The sequence below is a fragment of the Helicoverpa zea genome, chromosome 18 (assembly GCF_022581195.2).
Source record: "Helicoverpa zea isolate HzStark_Cry1AcR chromosome 18, ilHelZeax1.1, whole genome shotgun sequence".
Classification (NCBI taxonomy): domain Eukaryota; kingdom Metazoa; phylum Arthropoda; class Insecta; order Lepidoptera; family Noctuidae; genus Helicoverpa; species Helicoverpa zea.
Genome location: NC_061469.1, coordinates 1,005,085 through 1,030,070, shown reverse-complemented (window position 1 = coordinate 1,030,070; position 24,986 = coordinate 1,005,085). Strand labels below are relative to the sequence as shown.

At 42.2% G+C, this 24,986-nt stretch overlaps 1 protein-coding gene across 2 annotated transcripts in view; it reads left to right on the top strand.

Annotated features, from left to right (window-relative positions):
* LOC124638952 (Ig-like and fibronectin type-III domain-containing protein 2) overlaps nt 1-24,986 on the top strand; it is a 190,166-nt gene that overhangs the window by 148,380 nt on the left and 16,800 nt on the right. Inside the window, exons 7-19 of one of the 2 annotated variants that reach the window (XM_047176130.1) lie at nt 1,367-1,513; nt 4,366-4,591; nt 6,648-6,820; nt 7,161-7,497; nt 7,806-7,959; nt 8,494-8,654; nt 12,048-12,261; nt 12,567-12,692; nt 12,999-13,179; nt 13,512-13,646; nt 15,126-15,307; nt 17,261-17,399; nt 17,944-18,073. In XM_047176130.1, the coding sequence (XP_047032086.1) occupies nt 1,367-1,513; nt 4,366-4,591; nt 6,648-6,820; nt 7,161-7,497; nt 7,806-7,959; nt 8,494-8,654; nt 12,048-12,261; nt 12,567-12,692; nt 12,999-13,179; nt 13,512-13,646; nt 15,126-15,307; nt 17,261-17,399; nt 17,944-18,073 (2,305 nt within the window). Of the gene's footprint in view, nt 1-1,366; nt 1,514-4,365; nt 4,592-6,647; nt 6,821-7,160; nt 7,498-7,805; nt 7,960-8,487; nt 8,655-12,047; nt 12,262-12,566; nt 12,693-12,998; nt 13,180-13,511; nt 13,647-15,125; nt 15,308-17,260; nt 17,400-17,943; nt 18,074-24,986 lie in introns of both variants that reach the window. The other variant, XM_047176129.1, reaches the window with a different exon arrangement.

The window sequence follows — 24,986 nt, the reverse complement described above, 5'->3', positions numbered from 1 at the left end:
AACATTTATCACGATACTCGTATATTTTGGAATACAGAAAAAAAATACGTTTTCGCAAATTCAAGCTTTCTATTAAAATGGATACCTAAAGTTCACTGGTTTTTTATGCCCTGCATCGTAATGTAAATAAATAAAACAATTTTGATATTTGTTCTGTGTTCATCCATCCTCCGAGCCTTTTCCCAAACTATGTTGGAGTCGGCTTCCAGTCTAACCGGATTCAGCTGAGTACCAGTGCTTTACAAGAAGCGACTGCCTATCTGACCTCCTCAACCCAGTTACCCGGGCAACCCGATACCCCTTGGTTAGACTGGTGTCAGACTTACTGGCTTTTGACTACCCGTAACGACTGCCAAGGATGTTCAATGACAGCCGGGACCTACAGTTTAACGTGCCATCCGAAACACATATTTGTTCTGTGTTGATGTTTGATTATTGAAATCGTATGTATATGCTACAGTCAATACGCTTATATATTAATTAGCGAGCTCCAACGGTTTCACCCGCGTCCTTTGGAACTTTGCGCACTCGAATAAAAAGTACTTAGGTAACATTATGCCTTCATCAATGAGTGGACTATTTGACACCGAGACAGTGTTTCAAAAGTAGATACCATTTGCTCGTTCAAGCGTACACACAAACAAACTCTTCAGCTTTGTAATATTAGTCACTCCTTGTAAAACACTGGTACTCAGCTGCATCCATTGAGACTGGAAGCCGACCCCAACATGGTTGTGAAAACATTAGGCAAATGATGACCAAAACTCTCATCATTTTAAACATTTAACTTCAAAAACATCATACTTTCCTAGTTAAAAAAAACACCGTGTAATAAGCAGGCTCTTTCTGACCTTGCACCAAATACATTATTTACGTGTTACGAAGCGCTGAATTTGCAATTATAATGGCTTCAGCAAGATATACGGAGTTTACTTTCAGTGCTCTTCAGCATAAAATGAATAAGGTTCAGGAACAGAATACTCATTATGAAACACTATTAACCTAATTAAAATTTTGAGTGTACCTAGTGTTTTGGTATGCTTTTGTTTGTTATGAGAGGTGCAGCTTGAATGTTAATGATTTAAACAGATAATACTGAAAATGAGGATAATTTGGAAAGATTTCAATTATAATTATTTAAGTTGTCTGAAAACTCTAACCAAGGGCTTTTCCAAGAATTCTCATCAATTGAAGTCTTTCAAAATCTACAATACCATCTGTTATTGATGTTTTGTTTTTCACAAAGCTTTCTCTAATCCTCATCAAAGATCACGTAATTCGTATCATTTCGACTATCTTCACAGCTCCTACATAAAACTTGATCCTTCATCACAATCACCAATACTAATAAGAACCTTTTCCACAGCCGACGAGCCTCTGCCGGGCCCAGGTATCGCGAAAGGAGGCGACGTATGGGCGCTGGTCATCAAGTCAGTGAAGGCTTCAGATGCTGGCCTGTACATGTGTGAGCTGAACACAGAACCGCCTGTCAGGAGCTTCCATAAGCTTACAGGTTTGTACCGTAAATAGGTGATTTAAACTGATAAGCTTCGCATGGCTGAAAGTATTCTAGATAAAGCACAAGAAACGTGCACTAAGTTTAATACCAGGTGTTTACCCGTGGGGGCGCCCGTACAACCCGTGGGGGCGCCCGTACAAAATGGTGCGGGGCAAGCTCCGCCCATGGGCCCCCCCGCTGACCCAGAGTCTCCGGCCTCAGCTGGTGGAGGAGGTGGTGAGCGCTCTGTTCCCTTCGCGCGGGGAACATTCTCCCCCGCCCATGGCTCTGCAACCCGCGGTGTCAAGTACGGACCACACTTCCGACGACGACGATGTCCCCGAGGTGACTGGGGACTGGACCTGAGAGTGGCGGTGGCTAGGCTGAAAGCCAAAAACACCGCCCCAGGGCCTGATGGCCTGCCTGGCAAGGCCTGGGTCCTGGCCCTTGAGGCTCTCGGGCCTCGACTTAGGGGGCTTCTCAGCGCATGCTTGGAGAGGGGCCAGTTCCCACTTCGTTGGAAGACAGGGAAACTGGTCCTCATACGGAAGCCGGGGCGCCCTGCGGACTCTCCGTCCGCATACCGGCCTATCGTGTTGCTCGACGAGGTGGGCAAGCTCTTTGAGCGAGTTGTCGCACACCGCCTCGTCGCGCACCTTGGGGGGATAGGGCCGGACCTTGCGGACCACCAGTTCGGTTTCCGCAAGGGGCGCTCAACGGTGGACGCCATCATGCGCGTGAGAGCTCTCACGACGGGGGATGCTGTGTCCCGGGGGGGGGTCGTCTTGGCGATGTCTCTTGACATCGCCAACGCCTTCAACACCCTTCCCTGGAGTTGCATCAGGGAGGCACTCCGGTATCACCGGGTGCCGACCTACCTTCGTCGCGTGGTCGAGGCCTATCTGTCGGATAGGTCCATCATTTACCCTGGTCACAACGGGGAATGGAACCGGCGAGAGATGTCGTGCGGTGTTCCGCAGGGGTCGGTACTGGGGCCGCTCTTGTGGAACATCGGCTACGACTGGGTGCTGCGCGCCGACCTCCCTAGCGGCGTCAGCGTGGTCTGCTACGCTGACGACACGCTGGTTCTGGCACAAGGGAGGTCGCACCAGGAGGCGGCCGACAGAATGACGCGCGGGGTTGCGACAGTCATCGAGAGGATCCAGCTGCTGGGCCTGGAGGTGGCCTTGCACAAATCCGAGGCCATGTGCTTTCATGGGCTTCGGAACGCGCCACCTTCAGGCTCCCAGGTCACGGTGGGGGGGTTACCATCGGCGTCGAGAGGGCGATGAAATACCTGGGACTCGTCCTCGACGGCCGGTGGAACTTCGTCGAGCATTTCCGACGTTTGGGCCCCAAACTGGAGAAGGCAGGTGCTGCATTCAAGCGGCTCCTGCCCAACCTGGGCGGCCCAAACGCCCCTGCCGCAGACTCTACGCGGGGGTCATGCGGTCCATGGCCCTTTACGGGGCCCCGGTATGGGCACGTTCGGTACGGCCGCGGGCTGTACACTACCTGAACGTGCCCCAAAGGGTGATAGCCATTAGGCTAATCCGGGGGTACCGCACGATTTCCCGCGAAGCAGCTGGCCTACTTGCTGGACTGCCACCGTGGGATCTGGAGGCGAGGGTCTTCTTGCGCCTGTACGACTGGCGCGAGGAGGCTCAGCGCCGGGGAGAAACCCCGTTGCCGCGGCAAGTTGTCGCGCAGCGGACGGAGCTCCGGCGCGATCTCATGGTGGCCTGGAGGGAGCGACTGTCGCAACCCAGTGCAGGGCACGCCACCATCGTGGCGGTAAGTCCCCTCTTTGAGGAGTGGCTCGGGAGGAGTCACGGCGCCCTCACGTACCGCATGACGCAGGTCCTCACCGGACACGGTTGTTTCGGGAGGTACCTGCACCGCATCGGTCGTGAGGAGGCGCCCGGGTGTCACCATTGTGCGGACAGCCTCGAGGACACGGTGGACCACACAGTCCAGGTGTGCCCCGCATGGGAGGGGCACCGCCGGGTCCTCGTCGAGGCTTTGGGCGGCGGCGACCTCTCGCGTCCGGCCCTGGTTCAGGCCATGGTCCGGGGCGAGAGGGAATGGGATGCCGTCGCCTCCTTCTGCGAAGCGGTCATGCTCGAGAAGGAGGAGGCGGAACGCCAGAGAGTTCGCACCTCTCATCCCGGCCGCCGCGCTGGACCAGGTAGACACCATGGGCGCCGGGTGTCGCGAGATGACTCCCGGCCACCGTAGGCGTGGGTCTGTGGGCGGTGAGTTCGGGTGGCTCATCGTCCCTCTGTCTTTCTAGACGACAGACCCGTGTCGACGGCGCGCGTTGTTCCACGCGCTCCTCAAAGAGATGTCAGCAACCCCAGCGGGGCCCAGCAGGGCCAAGGCCTGCCGGGGCTGCGGGTTGTTCGAAAGAGATACCGCGGCCCTGGTACATAAAAGGCCTATGACGGAACACGACGATTTTAGTCAGTAAGAGTCTGACACTCCCTCACTGCTGCTAACCCACAGCGGGAGGGGTCATTTGATGATTTTACGTCGCTAAAAAAAAGAAAAAAAATAAAAAAAAAAGGTGTTTGTAATTGTGTGTCAAGTTTCGCATTTGTTCTTCCAGCTTTTAGTTTTTTATCATCATAATTATAATGAACCGACTACCTATATTTATTACTATTTACCTACTCATCTTTGAACGACATACCAATTTAATATTTATATAATGTCAATTTAGTATTTTTCCACCTTTGGACGATTTTTTTTCCTGTTTCACTTGATTCTCAGTTTGTCGTATCTTATTTCTACTGTCACTTTTCTCAGATTATCACCTCAAGTTATTCTAGTATACTTTTAAACACTCTTTCCTTTTTTGTCGGCAGTTATCTCCCGAGGCCTAACACCACCAGAAAATCAGAACGTAACGGACAGCTACTCAGCAAACATTCCTACACTCTCATCCCTCGCACTCTCCCACAACTATACGGACTGCTGCATCGCTGCCAATGTGACGAAGACCTGCCTCGGCTTCTGCAGCATACAGACCATACTGGAGGGTACAGGCCAGGACCCGGAGACTTGCCAGCCTGACTTCCCTGCTATTGTCAAGTGAGTGAAGTTTACTTTGGAGATTTGGTCATAGCATCCAACACGGCTAAAATGGTGTCATTCAAATATGGACTTTAAATGTGGCTCTTTAGGTATATTTTACATCGGTAATATGACAGTCGATCTTGCCAATGAAAAGTATGTATGTCTACAAACCATTATTTAAAATTCATATTCATTTGAATAATATTATTTTTGCTTTATCTGTATTGTTCAGCTATTTTGTTTTGGTACGTGCTGTCTTCGAGTGGATTGATAACTTCAGTCTATTATAAGTTCAATTTTACTCCAGGTTTCCTAAGAATAAGACCAAAGGCATATACTAAGAGTAGGCGTTTAATCAAAGTTTGTTATAACAGGTATTTACAAAACTTTACAAACTTCACGCTCGTCTCAAACCTTTAACATTTTATTAAAAACCAGACGTGGATAAGTATAATTAATCAAAGAAGATTTAATACAGATTGAAAAAGTCAATAATTTGTATTAACGAAAAAAAACAACTAATGTAAACTAAATTACATTAACGTCAAGAACAAAATTCACTTACCCCAAAAACCAGAATCTTTTAACAGAAAATAACTTTTAAAAATATTAGCTCTAGATACTCTAAAAGCCAGTTAAGTATTGTCTAAGTACAATGGCGGGCCGGCCTTCGCGTCAGTAATCAATCACTTTATATAATATATTGCTAAATTAGATCGTATCTGCGTCGTGTGAGCTGGCCTTTACCCACACACTGCAAACTTTTAGTCGACCGATAGTTTGGGCCCATAAATCGGTATGAAGATGAATGGTAGTACGCACATTACAGAGATCACGTATTTTGCCGGTATTAGATCGAAGACTGAATACTTTGATTGGAATGAAGATTTAAAAAAAATGTCTAATTTCGGCCAACTGTTTAGTCTGCAGTCTGTAGGTACTTTAGTTTTAAAGGCAATCTATTAACAAGTGGGTTCTTGACAAATTGCCGTTGTCACTTACGAGAGGAGCTTATAAATAGTCGAGCACAGTTCAAAAAATACTACATTTAGTTTAAGAAACTGAAGTTTAGTATAAGGTTTTATAAGGTATGTTTGCATTTATATAACAAACGCAAATAAAGTAAGATCGATTCGATTATCGACTCATTATATGCAATTAACTGAACATATAATTTGAATTCGGTAATTAAAGGTCATTCATGTATATACTTCCATGTTCCTGTGATCTTCTCTAAATTAAAACCTTTTCAATCAAACGTAGATCAATCAGTTAGGGAAAGGTTAATGTGTTTTTTCATTAAATAAATGTACACAGGATGCCCCTCAAAATACACCATGTATAAAGCACTAGCTGTTTGCCGCGGTTTCACCTACGTGTCGTGGAAATTACTTCCCGTATCTAGATAAAATATAGACTATGACTATGTATAGTGTAGCTTCCGAAGAGTGAAATAATTTTTCTAATCCCTAAGTTTCGGAACCATCAGTCTACAAGTACAACTATAGAATAAGGTTTCCTCTCCATGATATTACTATCGACTAGGTACCACAATCGGAGTGTTGGGCATTGAAAAAGAGGGATGAGAAGAGAGTGCATGTAGCAGAAATGAGAATGCTGAGATGGATGTGTGGTGTTACAAGAATGGATAAAGTGAGGAATGACTACATTAGAGGAAGTCTGAAAGTAGCGCCAGTTACAGAAAAGATGAGAAGTAGAAGATTGTCGTGGTATGGGCATGTAATGAGGAGGGATGATATGCATGCAACAAAGTGTGTGCTAAGTATGAATGTAGATGGATGGAGAGGAAGAGGAAGACCTAAGAAAAGATGGATGGATTGCCTGAAAGATGATATGAATAGGAAGGGAGTGAGTGTCAGTATGACGAGTGACAGGGGAAAATGGAAGAAAATTACATATTGCGCCGACCCCAAGTAAAATTTGGGAACAGGGCAGGAGAAAGAAGAAGAAGAAGTTACCACAATTGGACCAAAATCTACCCAAACAAATATAGATAGCTCAAAAGCTATGTCTAATCTTGAAGCCTCAAACCCTAATCTTCCACCACCAGATGCATGGCAGACGGGCGTAATCACGTCCCCTGCTGCGTGCAGGAGCGAGTGCCCGACATATGCCAGGATGTCTGCCGGGGAGAGTTCACGCCGGTCACGGATAATATCAAGACCCACTACTCCTGCGCTTCTTATATGGAGAAGACGCTGGCTTGTATTGTGGAGGGGATCGGTGAGTTTCTATGTTATTTCTACTTTCTTGAGTCTTGAAAACGTTCATTTTGTGTGTTTTTGAGAAATGACGTGCTTTATTCTGGCATATGATCGAATGGGATGATTCTTTGACAACATTGACGCTAGCTAGCCAATGATCTTTTGTATGCAAGGTGTGCAATAGAATACATCATTTCGAATGTACCTAACGTGTCATCAAACTTTACTGCAGGCACTGCTCTTGTGCTAAAGTCATGACGGCATGTGTCATATTTTCTCTTCTTACCAATTCTTCGTTGTAAGCTTGATAATATTAACAGTAGCTAGCCCAATATTCTTACCTATAACTTCCTTTACAGAACTCCTCCCAAGTCCCCCAGAAGACGTGGAAGTGGAACCACTAAACGAGAAGCAACTAAACGTATCATGGAGTCCACCAGTAGAAAACACCGACTCGGTTATAGAGTATGTGGTCAACGTGACCACACTGCGCTCATTCGATGCCCACCTCATCGATCCCTCAGAGAGTTCCATTAAAAACAATGGAACTATGAAGAGTATTCTGCCTATGACTTACAAAGTGCCTCCGAATAAGACTTACTTTGTTCTGAACGATTTGCTGCCTTTTACCATGTATGAGATCACAGTTACTTCGTATAATATTCACGGGTCAAGTTTGCCGAGTTATGCAATCAGGTAAGTGCTGCAGTATTTTTTTTTAATTGTATTTTTTTTTTGTATAGTCAAAATGTTGTTTCTCAATTTTTCCACAATCAACGAAGATAAACTATAAAAACGAATGGGGCAGGTTTTTGTTTATCATCATCTCAATCGTAGAACGTACACTGCTGTTCCCCGATTGATCTCCATAGTGTCACACAAATATCCATTCTAAAAAAGCCTTTATAAATTTAGATATATTTAGATGTCTTACACGGCCAAAATCTCACACCAACTGTAGGTACTCGAAGCTCAGATTCACCACCATCCTCTATCAACCCTAGGTCCCTCACCCTGACTCCTGGGAAGATGAAGTCAACAGAAGTAGCAGCGGCGCCCAAACTGCCCGACGTTCGCGGTTGCTGTGTCTCCGCCGGGGTCAACCACTATGGTTGTGTTGATAAGCTCTGTGATCCCACCAAGACCTTCGAGATTGCAGTAAGTGGACACATTGGATATCTGTGTGTTGGTAGTGAGTTCATTGTCATTGAATCATTGTTGAAGTCAAATAAGGGTTCGCATTTTTTGTGGATAGCTGTGAAACCATGAACAGCACATGAAAGAATGAGTTTCTTAAAATCAATAAATTGACACAGCAAAAAAACATTCTGGCATCTGCATACATCATCACAAATTAGTACCTTCACTAAAGCCATGCGATAAAAGTCTAGATTAACCTGATATCATTCACCCAACCTTGAATACAATAAATTTTAGAAAAAAACGGAATTCATCCAATCTAAAAATAGTATCTAAACTTCAACAGTAGTTTCTAATCTTTCTAGACCTACGAAGACATGTATGACTACCAAAAAATCTCATCGAAAAAACATGAAAATTCATCACTCAAAAGCTATTACTTAAAGACCACCATACCACATAACTTCATCATCACCACTAACCAACCCTGCCACATCATTTGTGACTAACGCACGATCACCCACTGGAGCCGTGTTTAACCCTCAGCTGCAGGTGACAGATCTGATGATCTGCGCGCCCTGGGCCGGCGTGACCTTCGGCTGCCTCGCCAACGGCATGGACCATACTCCGTGCTGCAGGTCCAAGGGGCTCCCGGAGTCGTGTTTGCCGTTGTGCAGCGGCAATATTACGACGCTTGACTTCAATCATTTCAAGTGAGTTTATTGTTGCGTTATATTTTTCTCTTTAGGCGGTCCAAATTTTTTATCTGCACTACTGTACTACTTAATTCTATGACTTCTCCTGTTCTATTTAATTCCCTCCTATACTCCCTTACAGATTTCTTTGTGTTCTCTTTTATATACCATCTCTTATCTATATGATATGTACCGCATGTATTCCCTTGTGAACTCCCCATTTCTCTTATGTATTACCTCTACAATACTTCCTTATATCCCTTCTCATATTCTCATGTTTACTATAGTCTATATTCCCCATTCATGAATTCGTATTTTCAATGTGTTTTCTATGCAAATAAGCGAGATTAACCTTCAAACTTAATTTATCAACGAAACGAAAAGAAAACAAAAATTCAAGAAGAAAATATGTAAGAAAATTCTCTAAAACTCTAACTACTTCAAAAACATCAGTTAAGACCTGCGTTATTTTTCAACAAAGATGTTATTTCGCAAACTCCTACACATTCATTTTGTTTAACTTCTAAACATTTTAACTGTGCTATATTCAGTTTTATTTCAGAACATTCTTTCAAGTTTAACTTCACAACTTTTAAATATGATTTTTGAACTAAATATCTATGCTAAGTTAGGAAAGTTTCCGAATCTAGAACTTGGCTATCTGACTTAAGTTTATTTGCAAGTATTCTGCCCGTATCCCAGTTTCCCGCTAACTTTGAGATATGTAGGAACGTACATATATACTTCAAAGCTGGTATTCCATTGATTTCTAAGACCTTAAGGCATCGTTCAGACCAAACGTATTGTCGGCCGCTGACTGTGAGCGCGCGTTACGCAGTTTATTGCTTTTCCATATATATTGAAATTGTCGTTCACACCGAACCGACTATACGCTGTTACGTCGTCTGTTGTAGCTGACTCTCAGTGGCCGATTATTTTACTACGCGACTATGCACGGCGGACGCGGATTGGCTACGCGGACGCAGTTGCCGAATAGCGCCGCTCCGCCGCGTACGCACCGCCGCGCCTCGGTACAGCACGTCGATAATTAGTGTCCCTTTTTATTAAACGGTTTTATTTAGCTCACCCTGTTTGTTTTATTTATTTTTTCTTGGGTCAAATTTAATAATTCAAATTTAAGTATCTTCTTGTTGTCAGATTGATCTGAAATTTGGTACACACCTTGAATTCCGATGACAATACAATATAGTAATATTAATAACATTGTAAATCCAAGATGGCCGCCGGTACAAAATGGCGGATTTTTTCCACAACCCCCTCAATATGGGTATCAAATAAAAGGGCTAGTCAAGTAGAATACTGTCAGCAACCCCAGCGGGGCCCAACAGCGCCAAGGCCTGCCTGGGCTGGGGGATTGTTCGAAAGAGTTACCGTGGTCTTGGTATATAAAAGGCCTACGACGAAACAAGGGTTTTTTAGTCAGTAAGAGTTTGGCACTCCCTCACATCTGCTGACCCATATATAGAATGAGGAATATTCGGTATTTTCATTAAATACTAAAAACTAGAAAATAAAAAATCGGTAAAAAAACTTTTAAGTTAAACGGTTTTATCTTATGCGCACTGAAAACTAGAAAATAAATTAAAAAAAAACTGTTACTTACCTTAAACCTACGTAGGTGGTCCCGGTCATATTAGACTAAAATAAAAACGTGGGGCCCTCTGAAATCCTACCTATGGCAAAGCATATCTTTATACTTTGGTAGATCGTGAGCTCGGCGTTCGCTGGTGAAGCCGCTACGGCTGATTATTGATTGTCAAAATCTCCAGTTTCGATGATAGTACGTCGATGCAATCCACACCTATTACACCTCTAGCTAGAAGAAAGTATTACAGCAATAGTTAGGTAATAGGCCCCACGTTTTTATTTTAGTCTAATATGACCGGGACCACCTACGTAGGTTTAAGGTAAGTAACAGTTTTTTTTTAATTTATTTTCTAGTTTTCAGTGCGCATAAGATAAAACCGTTTAACTTAAAAGTTTTTTTACCGATTTTTATATAAACTTAAACGTATTATATAAAGATAGTAACTCATCGAATGTTTTACTGTCATACGAAAATATTTCTTGAACTTATTTGGATAAAGTCTATATTTGAAATATAAAGTATGAAATTGACCAAGAAAACATCTCTTCAAATTTAAGGGATGTACCCACAATCTCTTCTTTTTATTATTTTCGTCTTCCTCTAGAGCTTCGCAAATGGCAACTATCTGAATGCGCATCATTTAATTGAAATATCAGTAAAACGTCTGATTTGAAAAAATAAATTACGCTAGTTTTATCGTTTATAAAATACTAAGTGCAACTTCAAATACTGAGCCCTTTTATGTGTAGAATAGTCAGCCGCTCAGCGTACGCATCTAGTGTGAACCTACAAGAGCCTATTCTTTTGTTCACACATGTAGCGCATCGTACGCTATAGCCTATTGTCGGCTTGGTGAGTACGCGTACTGCAGATTGAGTCGACGTTCACACTGGGGCAGACAGTGAGTATACTCACAGTCAGCGGCGGACAATACGTTTGGTGTGAACAATCCCTAACTAATGCGATTTCATAGATATGAATCTGCTGAAATTCTGTACAAAAGTTTAGATCATAAAATTGATGAAACTTTCACTTGTAGGTTATCTTCAATTATTATAAATACCTTCTCATCCTTTATCAAAAAACCTACTAATCCTTACTAATATAATAAATACGAATACTTTTTTACCGGTTAAGGTAAGTAGTACCCTTTTATTAAGAATTTATTCAATATAGCATCAGTCTGTCCTAAAATAAAATAAATCCAATCACAAACGCGAAAAGCCTATACTACCCACACCTGTACGTAAATACAATGACTTAAAATCAACTCCGAGAGTATTGTTTAAAAGTATTCTTAAAATATCTTGCGAAGTCATTAAAGTACCCTCAAATTATACGAGAAACAGTCCACAAGGATTCTTGGGAGACACCGTTCGTTTCAGTGAATTTTATACAACCATTTATTTATTTTTACCACGGGGTTCTGACACAATGTGTTTGAGATTGAATTCATTTTAACTCAAATAGATTTCGTGTGGTTCTAAAAGAGCAATGCAGACGGAAATATCCAGGAATCAATCTTGTTTCATAATAATTATCTTCGAAATTGGAATCAAAGGCTGCTTGGGTGTTATTGTTTACTCGGGTTTGCACGGTTTTTCTACGCGCGATACATTCCGGGGAAAAAATCAATCAGCCGATTGTAAATATGATCGTTTGTGTCGGTAGTATATCAATAGCTTATTGTTGTGAAAAATGTACTAGTGTGCAAACGGTCTAAATTCAAGTGCATTCCGCGATCAAAATATTACAATTTCAGACTCAGAAACCCCCTTTCTAACCCACCATTTCTCCACCAGGTGCCTCCGCTACATGAACTCCTACACCAACTGTCTCCTTCGCGGCTACGGGGTCCTTCCAGGAGCTCCCTCCCGGCTGTACCTCACGAACATCGATACAGACTATGCAGTAGTCCACTGGTCTCCTCCCACAGTACTGGCTGATACTGTCCAGTATTATAACTTGCATTACAAGAGTCTGCAGACCGGAGATGAGTACAGGATTCTTGAGAAGGTATGTCATGTTTGCGATTTTGTTTTGAATTCCAATATACACTTCGAAATGTATTGAATATGTCAAAATTAAAGAAAAATAGAGGCAAAAGGAAGTATCCTCGGTTTGATCACAAATATTTTAAAATTCTGTTATGGAGAACCTGTCAAAATCAGCCTCACTGAAACCTTGGTCCTAGAACTGAAATAATAAAATAGAGGACCATAATGGCTTACCTTAAAATTACCTTGATATTTATAGCAATTCTCTCACCAGGAGTCCCTCGTCCCTAAAAATGATAGTCTAACTTTTCCCATTCCTTGCAGGTGCATTCTCCTTACATCTTAGAAGACTTGGAGTCCAACATGGACTATGAAATTTTCTTAGAAGCAGTCAACGAACATGGAGTTGGTGACGCCTCACCCAGACTTATCTTCAGGACACAGAGTCAAGTGAGTGCATCCAAAATATGTACCTACAATATTTAATAGGACCATAACAAAATTACTTGCTTGTTTCTCTAGCTATCTTTACAGTAAAAATCTTAACATGTCTTTCAATATAGCATCAGAAATTAATACGTCTCTCACGACAGACAAATTATCATCGGGATTCAAGAGCTTGCTAGTAAATCAGCATTATGAACTTCAGCAGCTTCCAGCTACTTAATATGTCACTAGTGGGTCCTCTTCTCGCATTTTGAAACTTTACATCCCATTTTGCCTTCTTCTCTACAACTTAGACCTCTTCTACCCCAGGTAATAGAAGAAGAAGAAGAAGCATCGAACGCCTACAACGTGACGGCTTGCTGCGAGCGTGTGCAGCTGGCAGGAGTGTGCATGCCTTTGTGTTCATATGATGCCAAGATGTCAGACCTGAGGATGTTGGCGCCGCTGTGTGCTCAGGACTTCCATAAGTTACTGCGTTGTGGTGCTGGAGGTAAGGCCTGATATATCTGCACTGCTATACTTGTAACTCCGATTACGAAGTGGTAAAACTTTGTGACGTTGTATGTATAATGAGTATTGAAATACATTTCTTTAGAAATAAGCAGCAATTTACCCTATTTTGTACCCCTGACGTACAAAGACGGGTCTCATATGTTTGACCGCTATGTGTGTGTCTGTGAGTTTGTCTCTAGCATTGTAGCACTTATGAAAGCTGGTGTTCCAGCGGTGGTTGGACTTGCTTTATCAAAATCTGCCCAGCTGCTTCTTCTATGAGTTTAAACCTGCGTAAACTTGTTGTAATATCACCGTATGTGTCTGTAGGCCGTAACCACGAGCAGTGTTGCTGGCGTCGCGGCGTGCCGGGCGCGTGCGGCGGCGTGTGCGCGGGCGCCGCGCCACAAGCGCTCAACTCCTGCGTGCCCTACATCGGCAACATCGTGCAGTGCTTCGAGGAGGGTACGTAACCACGAGCAGTGCTGCTGGCGGCGCCACAAGCGCTCAACTCCTGCGTGCCCTACATCGGCAACATCGTGCAGTGCTTCGAGGAGGGTACGTAACCACGAGCAGTGCTGCTGGCGGCGCCACAAGCGCTCAACTCCTGCGTGCCCTACATCGGCAACATCGTGCAGTGCTTCGAGGAGGGTACGTAACCACGAGCAGTGCTGCTGGCGGCGCCACAAGCGCTCAACTCCTGCGTGCCCTACATCGGCAACATCGTGCAGTGCTTCGAGGAGGGTACGTAACCACGAGCAGTGCTGCTGGCGGCGCCACAAGCGCTCAACTCCTGCGTGCCCTACATCGGCAACATCGTGCAGTGCTTCGAGGAGGGTACGTAACCACGAGCAGTGCTGCTGGCGGCGCCACAAGCGCTCAACTCCTGCGTGCCCTACATCGGCAACATCGTGCAGTGCTTCGAGGAGGGTACGTAACCACGAGCAGTGCTGCTGGCGGCGCCACAAGCGCTCAACTCCTGCGTGCCCTACATCGGCAACATCGTGCAGTGCTTCGAGGAGGGTACGTAACCACGAGCAGTGCTGCTGGCGGCGCCACAAGCGCTCAACTCCTGCGTGCCCTACATCGGCAACATCGTGCAGTGCTTCGAGGAGGGTACGTAACCACGAGCAGTGCTGCTGGCGGCGCCACAAGCGCTCAACTCCTGCGTGCCCTACATCGGCAACATCGTGCAGTGCTTCGAGGAGGGTACGTAACCACGAGCAGTGCTGCTGGCGGCGCCACAAGCGCTCAACTCCTGCGTGCCCTACATCGGCAACATCGTGCAGTGCTTCGAGGAGGGTACGTAACCACGAGCAGTGCTGCTGGCGGCGCCACAAGCGCTCAACTCCTGCGTGCCCTACATCGGCAACATCGTGCAGTGCTTCGAGGAGGGTACGTAACCACGAGCAGTGCTGCTGGCGGCGCCACAAGCGCTCAACTCCTGCGTGCCCTACATCGGCAACATCGTGCAGTGCTTCGAGGAGGGTACGCTATACTTATTTACTTACAAGCTCGGTCTTTAAGGGGCCAGCGAGACCCACCAGGGCCAAGGCCTGTTGGCGCTGCGGAATTGTTCGAGAAAGTTAAAACGGCTCTGGTACAAAAAGAAAGAAGGAACAGGGTGTGTTTTAGTCAGTAAAAATCTGACACTCCCTCACGCTGCCACAGCGGGAGGAGTCATCAACTATTTTGATTTGATTGGATTATGCTTATTTAGTTTAATGTGAAAGTTACTATCATGTCTGCCGTTCTTTAACGCCAGTACTTCTTCAGGACTTTAAATGATTCGGTCTGAGGAAAGACATACTTCTTGACTAGATTGGGAAGTTGTTCCATCGGGATGCAGGTGAAGTTTCTTAATATAATCCATGTTTAATTTTCAATTTTACAATTCAAATTAATAGTACCTACAATAGTATTTACCTATTCCTCTCTCCCTAGGAACCGGTCTCCTCCCCGGTCCACCCCGAGAGCTGCACGCAGTAGTGTCCACAACTAAAGTGTTCCTGGACTGGGCGCCGCCGCAAGATGGCGCTAACGTCACCTCGTATGTCGTCCACTGGCAGAAGATAGATAATAACTCGCAGCCCTACAGCTATAATACTATGCAGAGTACTTACAATGTGAGTTTGTTTTTATATTTAAAAACCTATAGGTTGGCTAATAAGAGCTACAGAGTTACAGCGCTTTCACACTATCATACTTTCCTATCGGTTTTTCTGAACGTCGCAAAACTGAGTGTGACACAATCTGAGCGGCAAAAATCTGTCACAAGTTTTTACGTCATTTTTAGGCTGCTGTCAATTACTTGCGGAACGAGCCCAGCGTTGTTGCTTGGAAAAATCGAGCAGATAATCCGCCAGTGTTAAAACCCTATCAAATCTTGAATTTTGTACATATCTGTAAATGCTATACTCAGAGTGCTGTCAATTAAGGATTTATGTCCCAAAGTTTTTTTAAGTAATCCTGCCGTTAATACATTTATTGATTTCCAACAATACACACTAACTACAAACACTACCCTCTATAAAATAGACCCATTTTCGTAGTGTAAGTTATAGTTCCTAACATTTTCCCATTAAACTGTTCTGAGCCACTAAGCATTACCCATTTAAATAGAACTCGGTATGCATTCGAATACACCCTGTGTACTAGTACAATGGATTTCTTGCGCTAGCAAACTATGCAATAGGAACCTACCGAGAAGGTAGGAGTTAGGAGTAATCTGTAGATTGCGATTGGATATTTAATTAAGTAAGCCTTTGTTGGATCCTTATTTCTAGTTGAACCAATCAAATGTCGGTCACCGAGCGCATAGTTTATCAGCCAGACTTTATGTATAAAAATCGATTGAGAGATTGTCCTGATACTATGTATTTATTTATTTATTTAAACTTTATGCAACAAAAATATTACATAGGCGGACTTAATGCCATAGGCATTCTTTCCAGTCAACCTTAGGGTGATGCAGAGAAAAACATGGTAGGTGCATATTAGCCAATAAGACGAAAACTTAATAATGAATGAAACACTAAATACTAATTAAATCTACATAAATAAAAATAAATTGTTGTTCGTTAGTCTGATTAAAACTCGAGAACGAGTGGGCCGATTGAGCTGATTTTGGTTTTAAAATGTTTGTCGTAGTCCAGGGTAGGTCTAAACGGTGAGCAAATAAGGAAAAAAAATAAAAAAGTATTGTGTCGTGTGTTTGTGATTTACTAAATATGCCTCCTATAATACGAAGGTACGAAGTTCGCCGGGTCAGCTAGTACATCAATATTAATGCTAATACACACAATAACAATTATATAAATAAATACATACATATATACATATAATATACCAATAAATTATTATATATCTTATTATACAAGGTGTTGATTTGCGTTTGTGCCATATTCCAGGAGGTCATAAAATACGTAAATTATCGATTGGAATTACAGTAGACGGGAAATAGCTAATGTGCACTGCTTTTTTGTCATTGTTATGTCGTAGTATTTCACAAGTAATCCAATTTTATGAATGAAAATTATGAATGATCGTTGCGTATGCTTTGTGTTTGCGTTTGTGTGAAGGCACAGCACGGTTTTAAGGCCAGTAACACACACGCCAAGTTTAAATACGGCTAGATGTCATTGACGGAATTACGAAAAAAAAAATTTAAAAAAAATACATAGGTACCAATTTTTTTGTTGATTTGGGTCGAGAATCATTAGCATAATTACGTCCTTGAATATGGCACGGATGCAAATCAACAGCTTGTATTACATTATCATACACTTTTGAATTAGAGAACTTTATTACTGAAACGAATCAAGCCCAGACATTTCCCAAACTGGGTATCTAACCACCTTAAACCAGTTACCTGGGCAACCCCGATATCCTTTTTGAGATGAGTTGTCAGACTTTCTGCCTTCTGATTGTCCAAAACGACTGCCAAAGATGCTTGAATGCTTTCAAACGTGCCTTCCGTAACACGCAGAAAATCGTAGTAATATGATCACCAACCCAAACAATTCCATCAGTTGACCTTACCATAGGTATTTATTAATTTTCTTAAATTCTTCCAACAGAAAATCAACACCACAGACACAATGACGCACTTAGAGAATCTAGAAGTGAACAGTACGTACCACGTGTTCGTGGTGGCTGCGAACAGCTTCGGCGAGTCTCTGCCTTCCAGCATGCTACTGTTCAACGTCTCTGATACTGGTGAGGATATACTGGGTGTCATTTTAATGATGGTTTTATGCAGATGATCTGTGGTGCTCTTGTTGCCTCTGACGGTTATGGTTGTCTAATAGTGCTTTTGGGACACACTCCACAAGAGAGGAATAGAGAAGTTGAAAATTTCGCTGCTCGTTTCTTCTTGTTACCTCTGAGTGGAAAAAATCTATTGCTTGATCAAAAACTTCTCCACTCTGCTTTGTTGGAGACTGGACCTCCGCCTTAGGCAACGAATGCTAGAGTAATTTGATAATGATGCGAAAACGTCTATAAGAATAAGTTATGATTACGATCATCATCATCATCATCATCATCTCAGCCATAGGACGTCCACTGCTGAACATAGGCCTCCCCCTTTGATCTCCATGATTACGATACTTACCATTATTTTACCGCAGTGATGCTATCTAAAATCGATACGCTAAAACATAATACAGGAGACTTAAACATTGTTTAAAGTTTTTCGCATATTTGTCTTGTAAAATCAGGATTATAATTATTATCTAAATAATCGTCTTCTCCTCAACAGAAGAGAAAGAAGTAGCAGGAATACCGTCACCGCCACACTCGCTGTCCGTCTCTTCTCACTCGGCAACATGGCTGACCCTCACATGGCAGCCTCCTCAGTTCTCGCAGCCCGACGAGAAGATTACGTACACGTAAGTTATTTATTACTACATACCTATGTACTGCAAGTAGGGTAGAAGTTAAAGTACTGACCTCTCAATTGTACACTCGTAAGGGTTTCATTCCAGGTCATTTCCAATGACCTTTCCCAATATTCTATCCATTTCTTGACTTGCTTACTGTAAAAAATAATTTAAACAAATACCTAGATAGAATATTGAGAACAGCCGTAAATATAGGTATCATGACACCAATGACAGAGTAATGGCGAAGGAAAACATCTATAGGAAACTTGGTCTTTAAATTCTCAAATCAGTCTCTAGTCACCAATCTAACTTGCGCAAGCGTGGTGATTACCGCTTATTCCTTCTCTGTATGAGAAGAAACCTGTGCCCTGCAGTGGAATGATAAAAAGTCTAAACACTGTAAGCATGTCAAAGTTATATCGGGTGTGTCGTTCATAATCACATTAAATGAAATACGTTAATATACTGGTTAATATATATCGATTAACACAAAGAAAAAAGAAAAATACGTAAAAATAAAAGAAAATAATTTTTCAAACAAAGTAAATAGAATAAAAATGTGCGAAATTTAGAACACCATATAAAAGTCAATCATTACAAACAACTGAAATTCTCCCTTGAAAACTGACAGCTGACAACTGATCAAAACACTGATACTCCTAACTTTATCTCTGCTTTACACATGATGTTGTAAATTATAAAAACGAAAAATGACTCCTGTGGTTAAATCACTGAATGGATCAGGTTATTTTTTTACAATTCGCCATAGAATATCATAAAGTATATATGCGATAGGATTTAATGTGATTGTGAACGACACACCCTGTATAAAACAAATAACTTACATATGTATGTGTCCTTATGTACTTAGGTAGTGTGCCATAGTCCGTTTCAACACATCCATTGCACAAAAATGTTTACCAGATTTTAAACATCGATTCCCCAGAATATCCCTTAGTAAAACCTTTCCGGGAAATATCCCTTTTTCCAATGAACAACTGTTGCGTAACAGTATAAAAGAATATAAAATAGGTCAAAAGGCATTTTACTCAATACGGCGCGATATGGTCAGTGCACCTAAAAGTACTTTTCAGAATCGGCGATTGAATCGATTCTAGATAATAATAATAATAATAAGCCCCGCAGGGCATCTGAGGCGGATGACGGGGAGTAGCGACCCCGCGGGGCTATATATCCGAGTGCTCCAGGGAGAGTATACTGTCCCCCACCTCCGGCCTGCCGGAGTGAAGCATGACGGGGGATAGGTCTCCCGCCTCTTGGCTTGCCTTCATCGGCCGGTCAGAGTGGAGTCGCTAGAGCAAGGTTAGTCCTGCTCGGAGGGTAGGTGCCTCGTGGTAAGTGGCGAGTGGGCCGGTGATGCTGGACCCACAGGGAGCGCGTGATCTGCGTTTAAAGTCCGCCGAGGTATCCTCACCCTTCTCAGCCGCTCATGTCCCTGTTGCCCTCTTGTTGCTTTTCAGTGACTGATTCCCGGGGGCCCAGTAAGTGAGTTGGCGAGTCTCCACCTGCCATTTTAACATGTATTTAATACATTGTCATCGGCAGGTGCCATAGTTCCCGTAGTTTCCCCATTCCTAGTCCATTAGCATCCCATCACAATAGCCCAAGTAGTTTTCATCCATAGTTAGCAATAGTTTAGCACAGAACCGGGGATTGTCCTTGGGTACATTTCTATAGTGTATACAGGGATAATCGTCGGTTTTGTGTCGCCATTTCATTAAAGTTGTCTCAAAAGGGCTTCAGCGTGTTGGCTTCGGCCCCACGTTCGCCTTTCAAAAATCCGGGACTCTGTAGTCCCGTGGTCGGTCAGAGACATACAAGATAATAATAAATAATAAATTTTATTTATTCAAAAGTTTACAGATTCGGCCTTAGCTAAATAAGAATCATTGTAGAGTTAAGCAGAGACATAGTACACTTATTATGCAAAACATCAGAAGAAAATCTGTGTACCAAAATATAAGAACCCTGCCTCCTAAACTAGGGTCACCTGTATCTTAGGAGGCAGTTTTCAGCGGAACATTTATACAAATTCAGATTTATACAGCGTAACTGATATTGGTTGACAATTGTAGCTAATCGTCTTATTGTATAGCGAAAAACAGCAGAATGTATGTAATTAAATTGAGTTTTTTTTTTTTTTTTTTTGATATAACAAAAAGAGATGAGTACATAAAAAAAAAAAAAAATAAAAATAAAAAAAATTAAATAAAACAAAATAGAGCTCCTTATGTGTCTGTGCGTGTTGTGTGTGAGTGTTATGTGTGTGTGTGTGTGTGTGAGAGAGAGTGTGTGAGGGTGTGTGGGTGGGTGTGTTTGGGTTGTTAGTTATGTATGTGTGATTACTAATAAGATATTGTTAGTTAATATATGTGAGCAGTGCCTCCGTTTGGGAATAATCTTGTAGAAGAAGCCATTCAGTAAGCTTAGCTTTTACGTTATGTTTGTTCAGGTCGATAATATTAAGATATTTATTTGCTTTTTTGTAGATGTGTGTACTTAATGTGTAATAGTGGTGTCTAGCAAACGAAGTTTTATGTCGAGCGCCTGATATAATAGTGGTACGAGTCTTAGTATTTGACGGTAAAATACTTGTGTGTCTTCTGAGAATAGTCCGGAGAACAAACAGTTGTCGGACTGTTAGAATTTGACAGTCTGCATAGAGTTGTGTAGTTTCATATCGAAAAGGCCTCCGTAACATCACCTTTAGGATAGCTCTTTGAGCCCTTTCAACTCTAATCAGACTGGTTTTAGATGCGCCTCCCCAAACAGTAATACAATAGCCAATTACTGATTGGCAGAGAGCATAAAAGACCATTTTAAGGGTGTCTGTATCTGCCGACTCCCTAAGCGATTTAAATACGTGTATCAGTCTCAAAATTCGGTTTGTTAGGGCGTTAATTTGTTTATCCCACCGTAGACCCGTGTCAATTTGCACCCCAAGATACTTGATATTATCAGCTCTTGTCAGGGATGGACAGGAGCAGGGGGAAGTTAAAGAAAAGCAAGTGTGTGCTGTAATGGAGAAGGTCTTGTGAGGAGCCGAGTTTTGGCGGATATGGAAGGGGATGTAGGCAGTTTTGTCAAAATTTAAGGTTAGCAGATTTGATTTGAGCCATTTTATCACCATTGACAGGGCTGATTCTGCACTGGTTTTAATATCATCCCAAGTCGAACCACTTACGATAATCGCCGTGTCATCAGCATATGCGAAAATCTTGGAATTAGGAAGCGACATATGACAAAGGTCGTTAACATAAATCTGAAAAAGAATGGGACCCAAGATGCTTCCCTGGGGTACTCCGTAAGATACGGATTCTTCGTCACTTAGGTACCTGTCAATTTTGGTTCTTTGGGTACGCTCATTCAGATAGTCTTTGAAGATCTGAAGAGCGATTCCTCTAATTCCTAGTAGTTCCATTTTGGCAAGAAGTAAGGGAACAGAAACTGTGTCGAATGCCTTAGAAAGATCGAGAAAGATCCCCAGGCTTTTGATATTATTGTCAAGGTTCCTGGCGACCAGCTGTGTCATATCGAGCACTGCGTCTTCAGTTGATACACCAGTACGGAAACCGTACTGATTATCCGATATGATGTGATGTCTGTCCAGGAATTTCTTAAGACGACTACTTAGGATCCTTTCCAAGACCTTGGAGAGTGCGGTTAGAACCGAGATTGGTCTATAGTTATTGACACAGCTTCTGCTCCCACCTTTGTGGATTGGATGAAGGATAGCCTTCTTCAGTGCAGCTGGAAAAATACCGTTTCGTAGACAGCCGTTAAATATGTAAGTTAACGGTCGTGTAAGTGTCTGTCGGCATTGTTTTAGCACCTTGGGAGGTATACCATCCCAGCCGATTGCACAGTCGTTGCGCAGTTGCACTATAAGCGATTCGACTTCAGACTCGTCTACCTCAAGTAGTGCAAGCGAGTTAATGGGGGAAAAAGATTTGGAATGGTCAATATGCGTACGTGCCTGGCTAGGAGACACTATGTGACTTTGTGATAAAATATTATTCGCTAATGTTTTTCCTACATTAGTAAAGAATTTGCACACCTCATTTATTGAAGATTTGGGGCTTTCGTGAATTTTCAGGAGTTCAACAGGGCTTGTTATGGCTTTATTTGTGTTAGTAATATTTTTTATAGTGTTCCAAAGGGCTTTTGGGTTGTTTCTGGCTTTTTCGAGTTCATTTTTTTCGTAAGCAATTTTTAGTTTCCGAAGTAGAGAATTACAGAAATTACGATACCGCGTGTATGTAGTCTTAAGTATAATATTGTGCGGGTCTTTTTTTGAGCGACTGTGTAATCTGTCACGATTTTTGATGCACTTCAGAAGTCCTGGTGTTATCCAGGGCTTGATAGTTCTTAATTTCCGAGGGATTTGAGTAGTTTTTGTGTGTACGGTAATAGCAGACGTTACCATTGATATAAAAGTATTCAGCGCTGTATTTGGGTCAACTATTTTGTGTATGATTGAAAAATCAGTGTTATCAATCTGCAATTTGACAGCATCGTAATCTATGGTCGAAGACAGGAAGCCGGATTTACGCTTAGGATTTGCATTATTAATAGTGACAAGGACAGGTTTGTGGTCCGTAATATGCGAATCTAGGACCAGAGTAATAACGGGTAGGTTTGTTTTTACGAACGCATGATCTAAACAGTTTTCAAGCCGAGTCGGGAAGAGATGAGATGGAAGCAGTCCGTGTGAGGTATTAAGCACAAGGTAATTGAGACTCCGATCATTTCTATTACAAAGTCTTATGTCTATGTTCATATCCCCAACTAAGGCGATGTTTCGACACGGTGAGATATTGGAGTAGACGCTATTTAAACTGTCTAGAAACTTATCGAAATACTCCTTCGAAGAATACGATGGGGAGCGGTATATCCCTATAAATGTAAATTGTTGCTTGTCTATTTGACAAACAAGACAGTTACCCCCTAAGAAGTTAGGTTCCCACACAGTCGCTTGAAGACCTAGTTTTATGTAGATTACGATCCCGTCATTTTGGTTTGAGTTTACTTTGGTGGAATAAGATTGAAATCCCTGTAGCACAGGGACATTTGTAACCTTGCTGAGCCAACATTCAGTAAGGATTATGACATCAAAGTACATTTCAGTGAGTTGTAACAGTGCTTGTAGCTGATCAAAATTTTTATTTATGCTGCGTATATTTAAGTGTAAGAGCTTTACATTACTATCTAAGTTGTTTATATATGTCAAACAGTCTTCAGGACTACAGGTATGTGAGTTGCCTACGTTAAGCGAGTCCAGTTCTGTATTTATATTGTTTATTGCAGCCATTTAAATGTAATGTATATTCCTATATATGGCTAGATTATGTGAGTAGAATAAGAGGGTTGCGCGGACGAAGTGAGAGAAACGGAGAAGACTAGTGATTATTTGTTGTATAAGTGATAACAATACCTGTTGAATAATTAAGTATGGGTGGCTTTTGTCAATATGTGTGTTGTTTTTGGCAAGCTCTGGAGCGAATTTGATGTCTGCAAGAGTATGTGTGTGTGAGTTAATTAAAATGGTAATATTATATTTTAGGGTTAACGTAACAGTAGTAATAACTAAATCTAATAGTCAGATCTGTAAATTCTTGACATCATTTAAACATTTTTCTGTACGAATTAGTATTTGTTTGTCACCTTCCAGTTTACGCAGGAAGATGTTGCCATTAGAGATCCAGCAATATTTGTATGCATTATTTTTGGCAAAATTTCTAGCCATGTAGAAGAGCTTCTTGGTGTTTGGAGGAAGTTGTTCCGCGACGTATACTGGTTGACTCTCTCCTGGAATACCGATGATCGAGGTGTTTAATTTCTCATCTTTATTTTTATTCTTGTTAAACGACCGAACAGCAGATACAAAGACTTCCTTTTTCTGAACTGAAGAAAATTCCGCTATGATGGGGCGTATGGTGTCATGGGCAGAGGGTTTCCCGGGAATGCGGTATATATCCCGCACCTCAGTTTCCGATATATCTATTCCAACAGTTTCACCAATACTGCATACTGTATTTAGGAGACTGGCACTGGATTCCTTGCTTAATAGTGGGATATTTCGGATTTCGATACCAGATGATCTAGATTTATACTGGAGATCAAGTACTTTGCTTTCTAACTGTTCTATGTATTGCTTTTGTTCTTGCCTCTCCTTCCTAAGGTCTTCGACCTCTTTTTTAAGGTCTTCAAATTGTTTATTTATAAACACCATCGATTTCACTATCTCCTCGTTGGATTTACGTAATTCCACGTTAGATGAATGTATTTGTGAATTTTGAGTTTTTATTTCTCCTATGTCTGTAGATAATTTAGAAATAATTTCTGTTTGGTCGCGTAGCAATTTGGTGATAGTATCGCTTTGGTTGTCTTTCCGCTGCTCTGGATTAATGTGGGATAATTTGTACATGTTTTTTTCCTTCGAAGAAAACCATACTTTTTGCCAAACATTGGCCTAAAATCGATTTACTCTAAGTCTCCGCACAGTGCCGACAGTTTACTATCTGTATTGTAATAGGTTATTGTGAATCCAATCAAACTATTTAGTCAGTCTGGTGTGGTCCCTAATTGTTGTAATGTACGCATTCCCATTCATCTCCATAGTAATTCTTGAGCCCGATCTAAATATCGACCGACTAAAAATTAATGTGCGGGGTCTATAAACTACAAATTACTCTTTTTTCATACCCGGGTAATAAAGACCGTATTTGTGCATTGAATAATTTACTATTTTTAAATACATATCACAGAACAAAATAAACAAAATACCGAAACAAACGGTCAGTTCCCCAATAATAGCCACCTTTCAAATCAAAATATTACTCGAGCGTTCACAAAAATAACCTCGAGGCTATTTCCCGATCCCCAAACTATTCCGTAA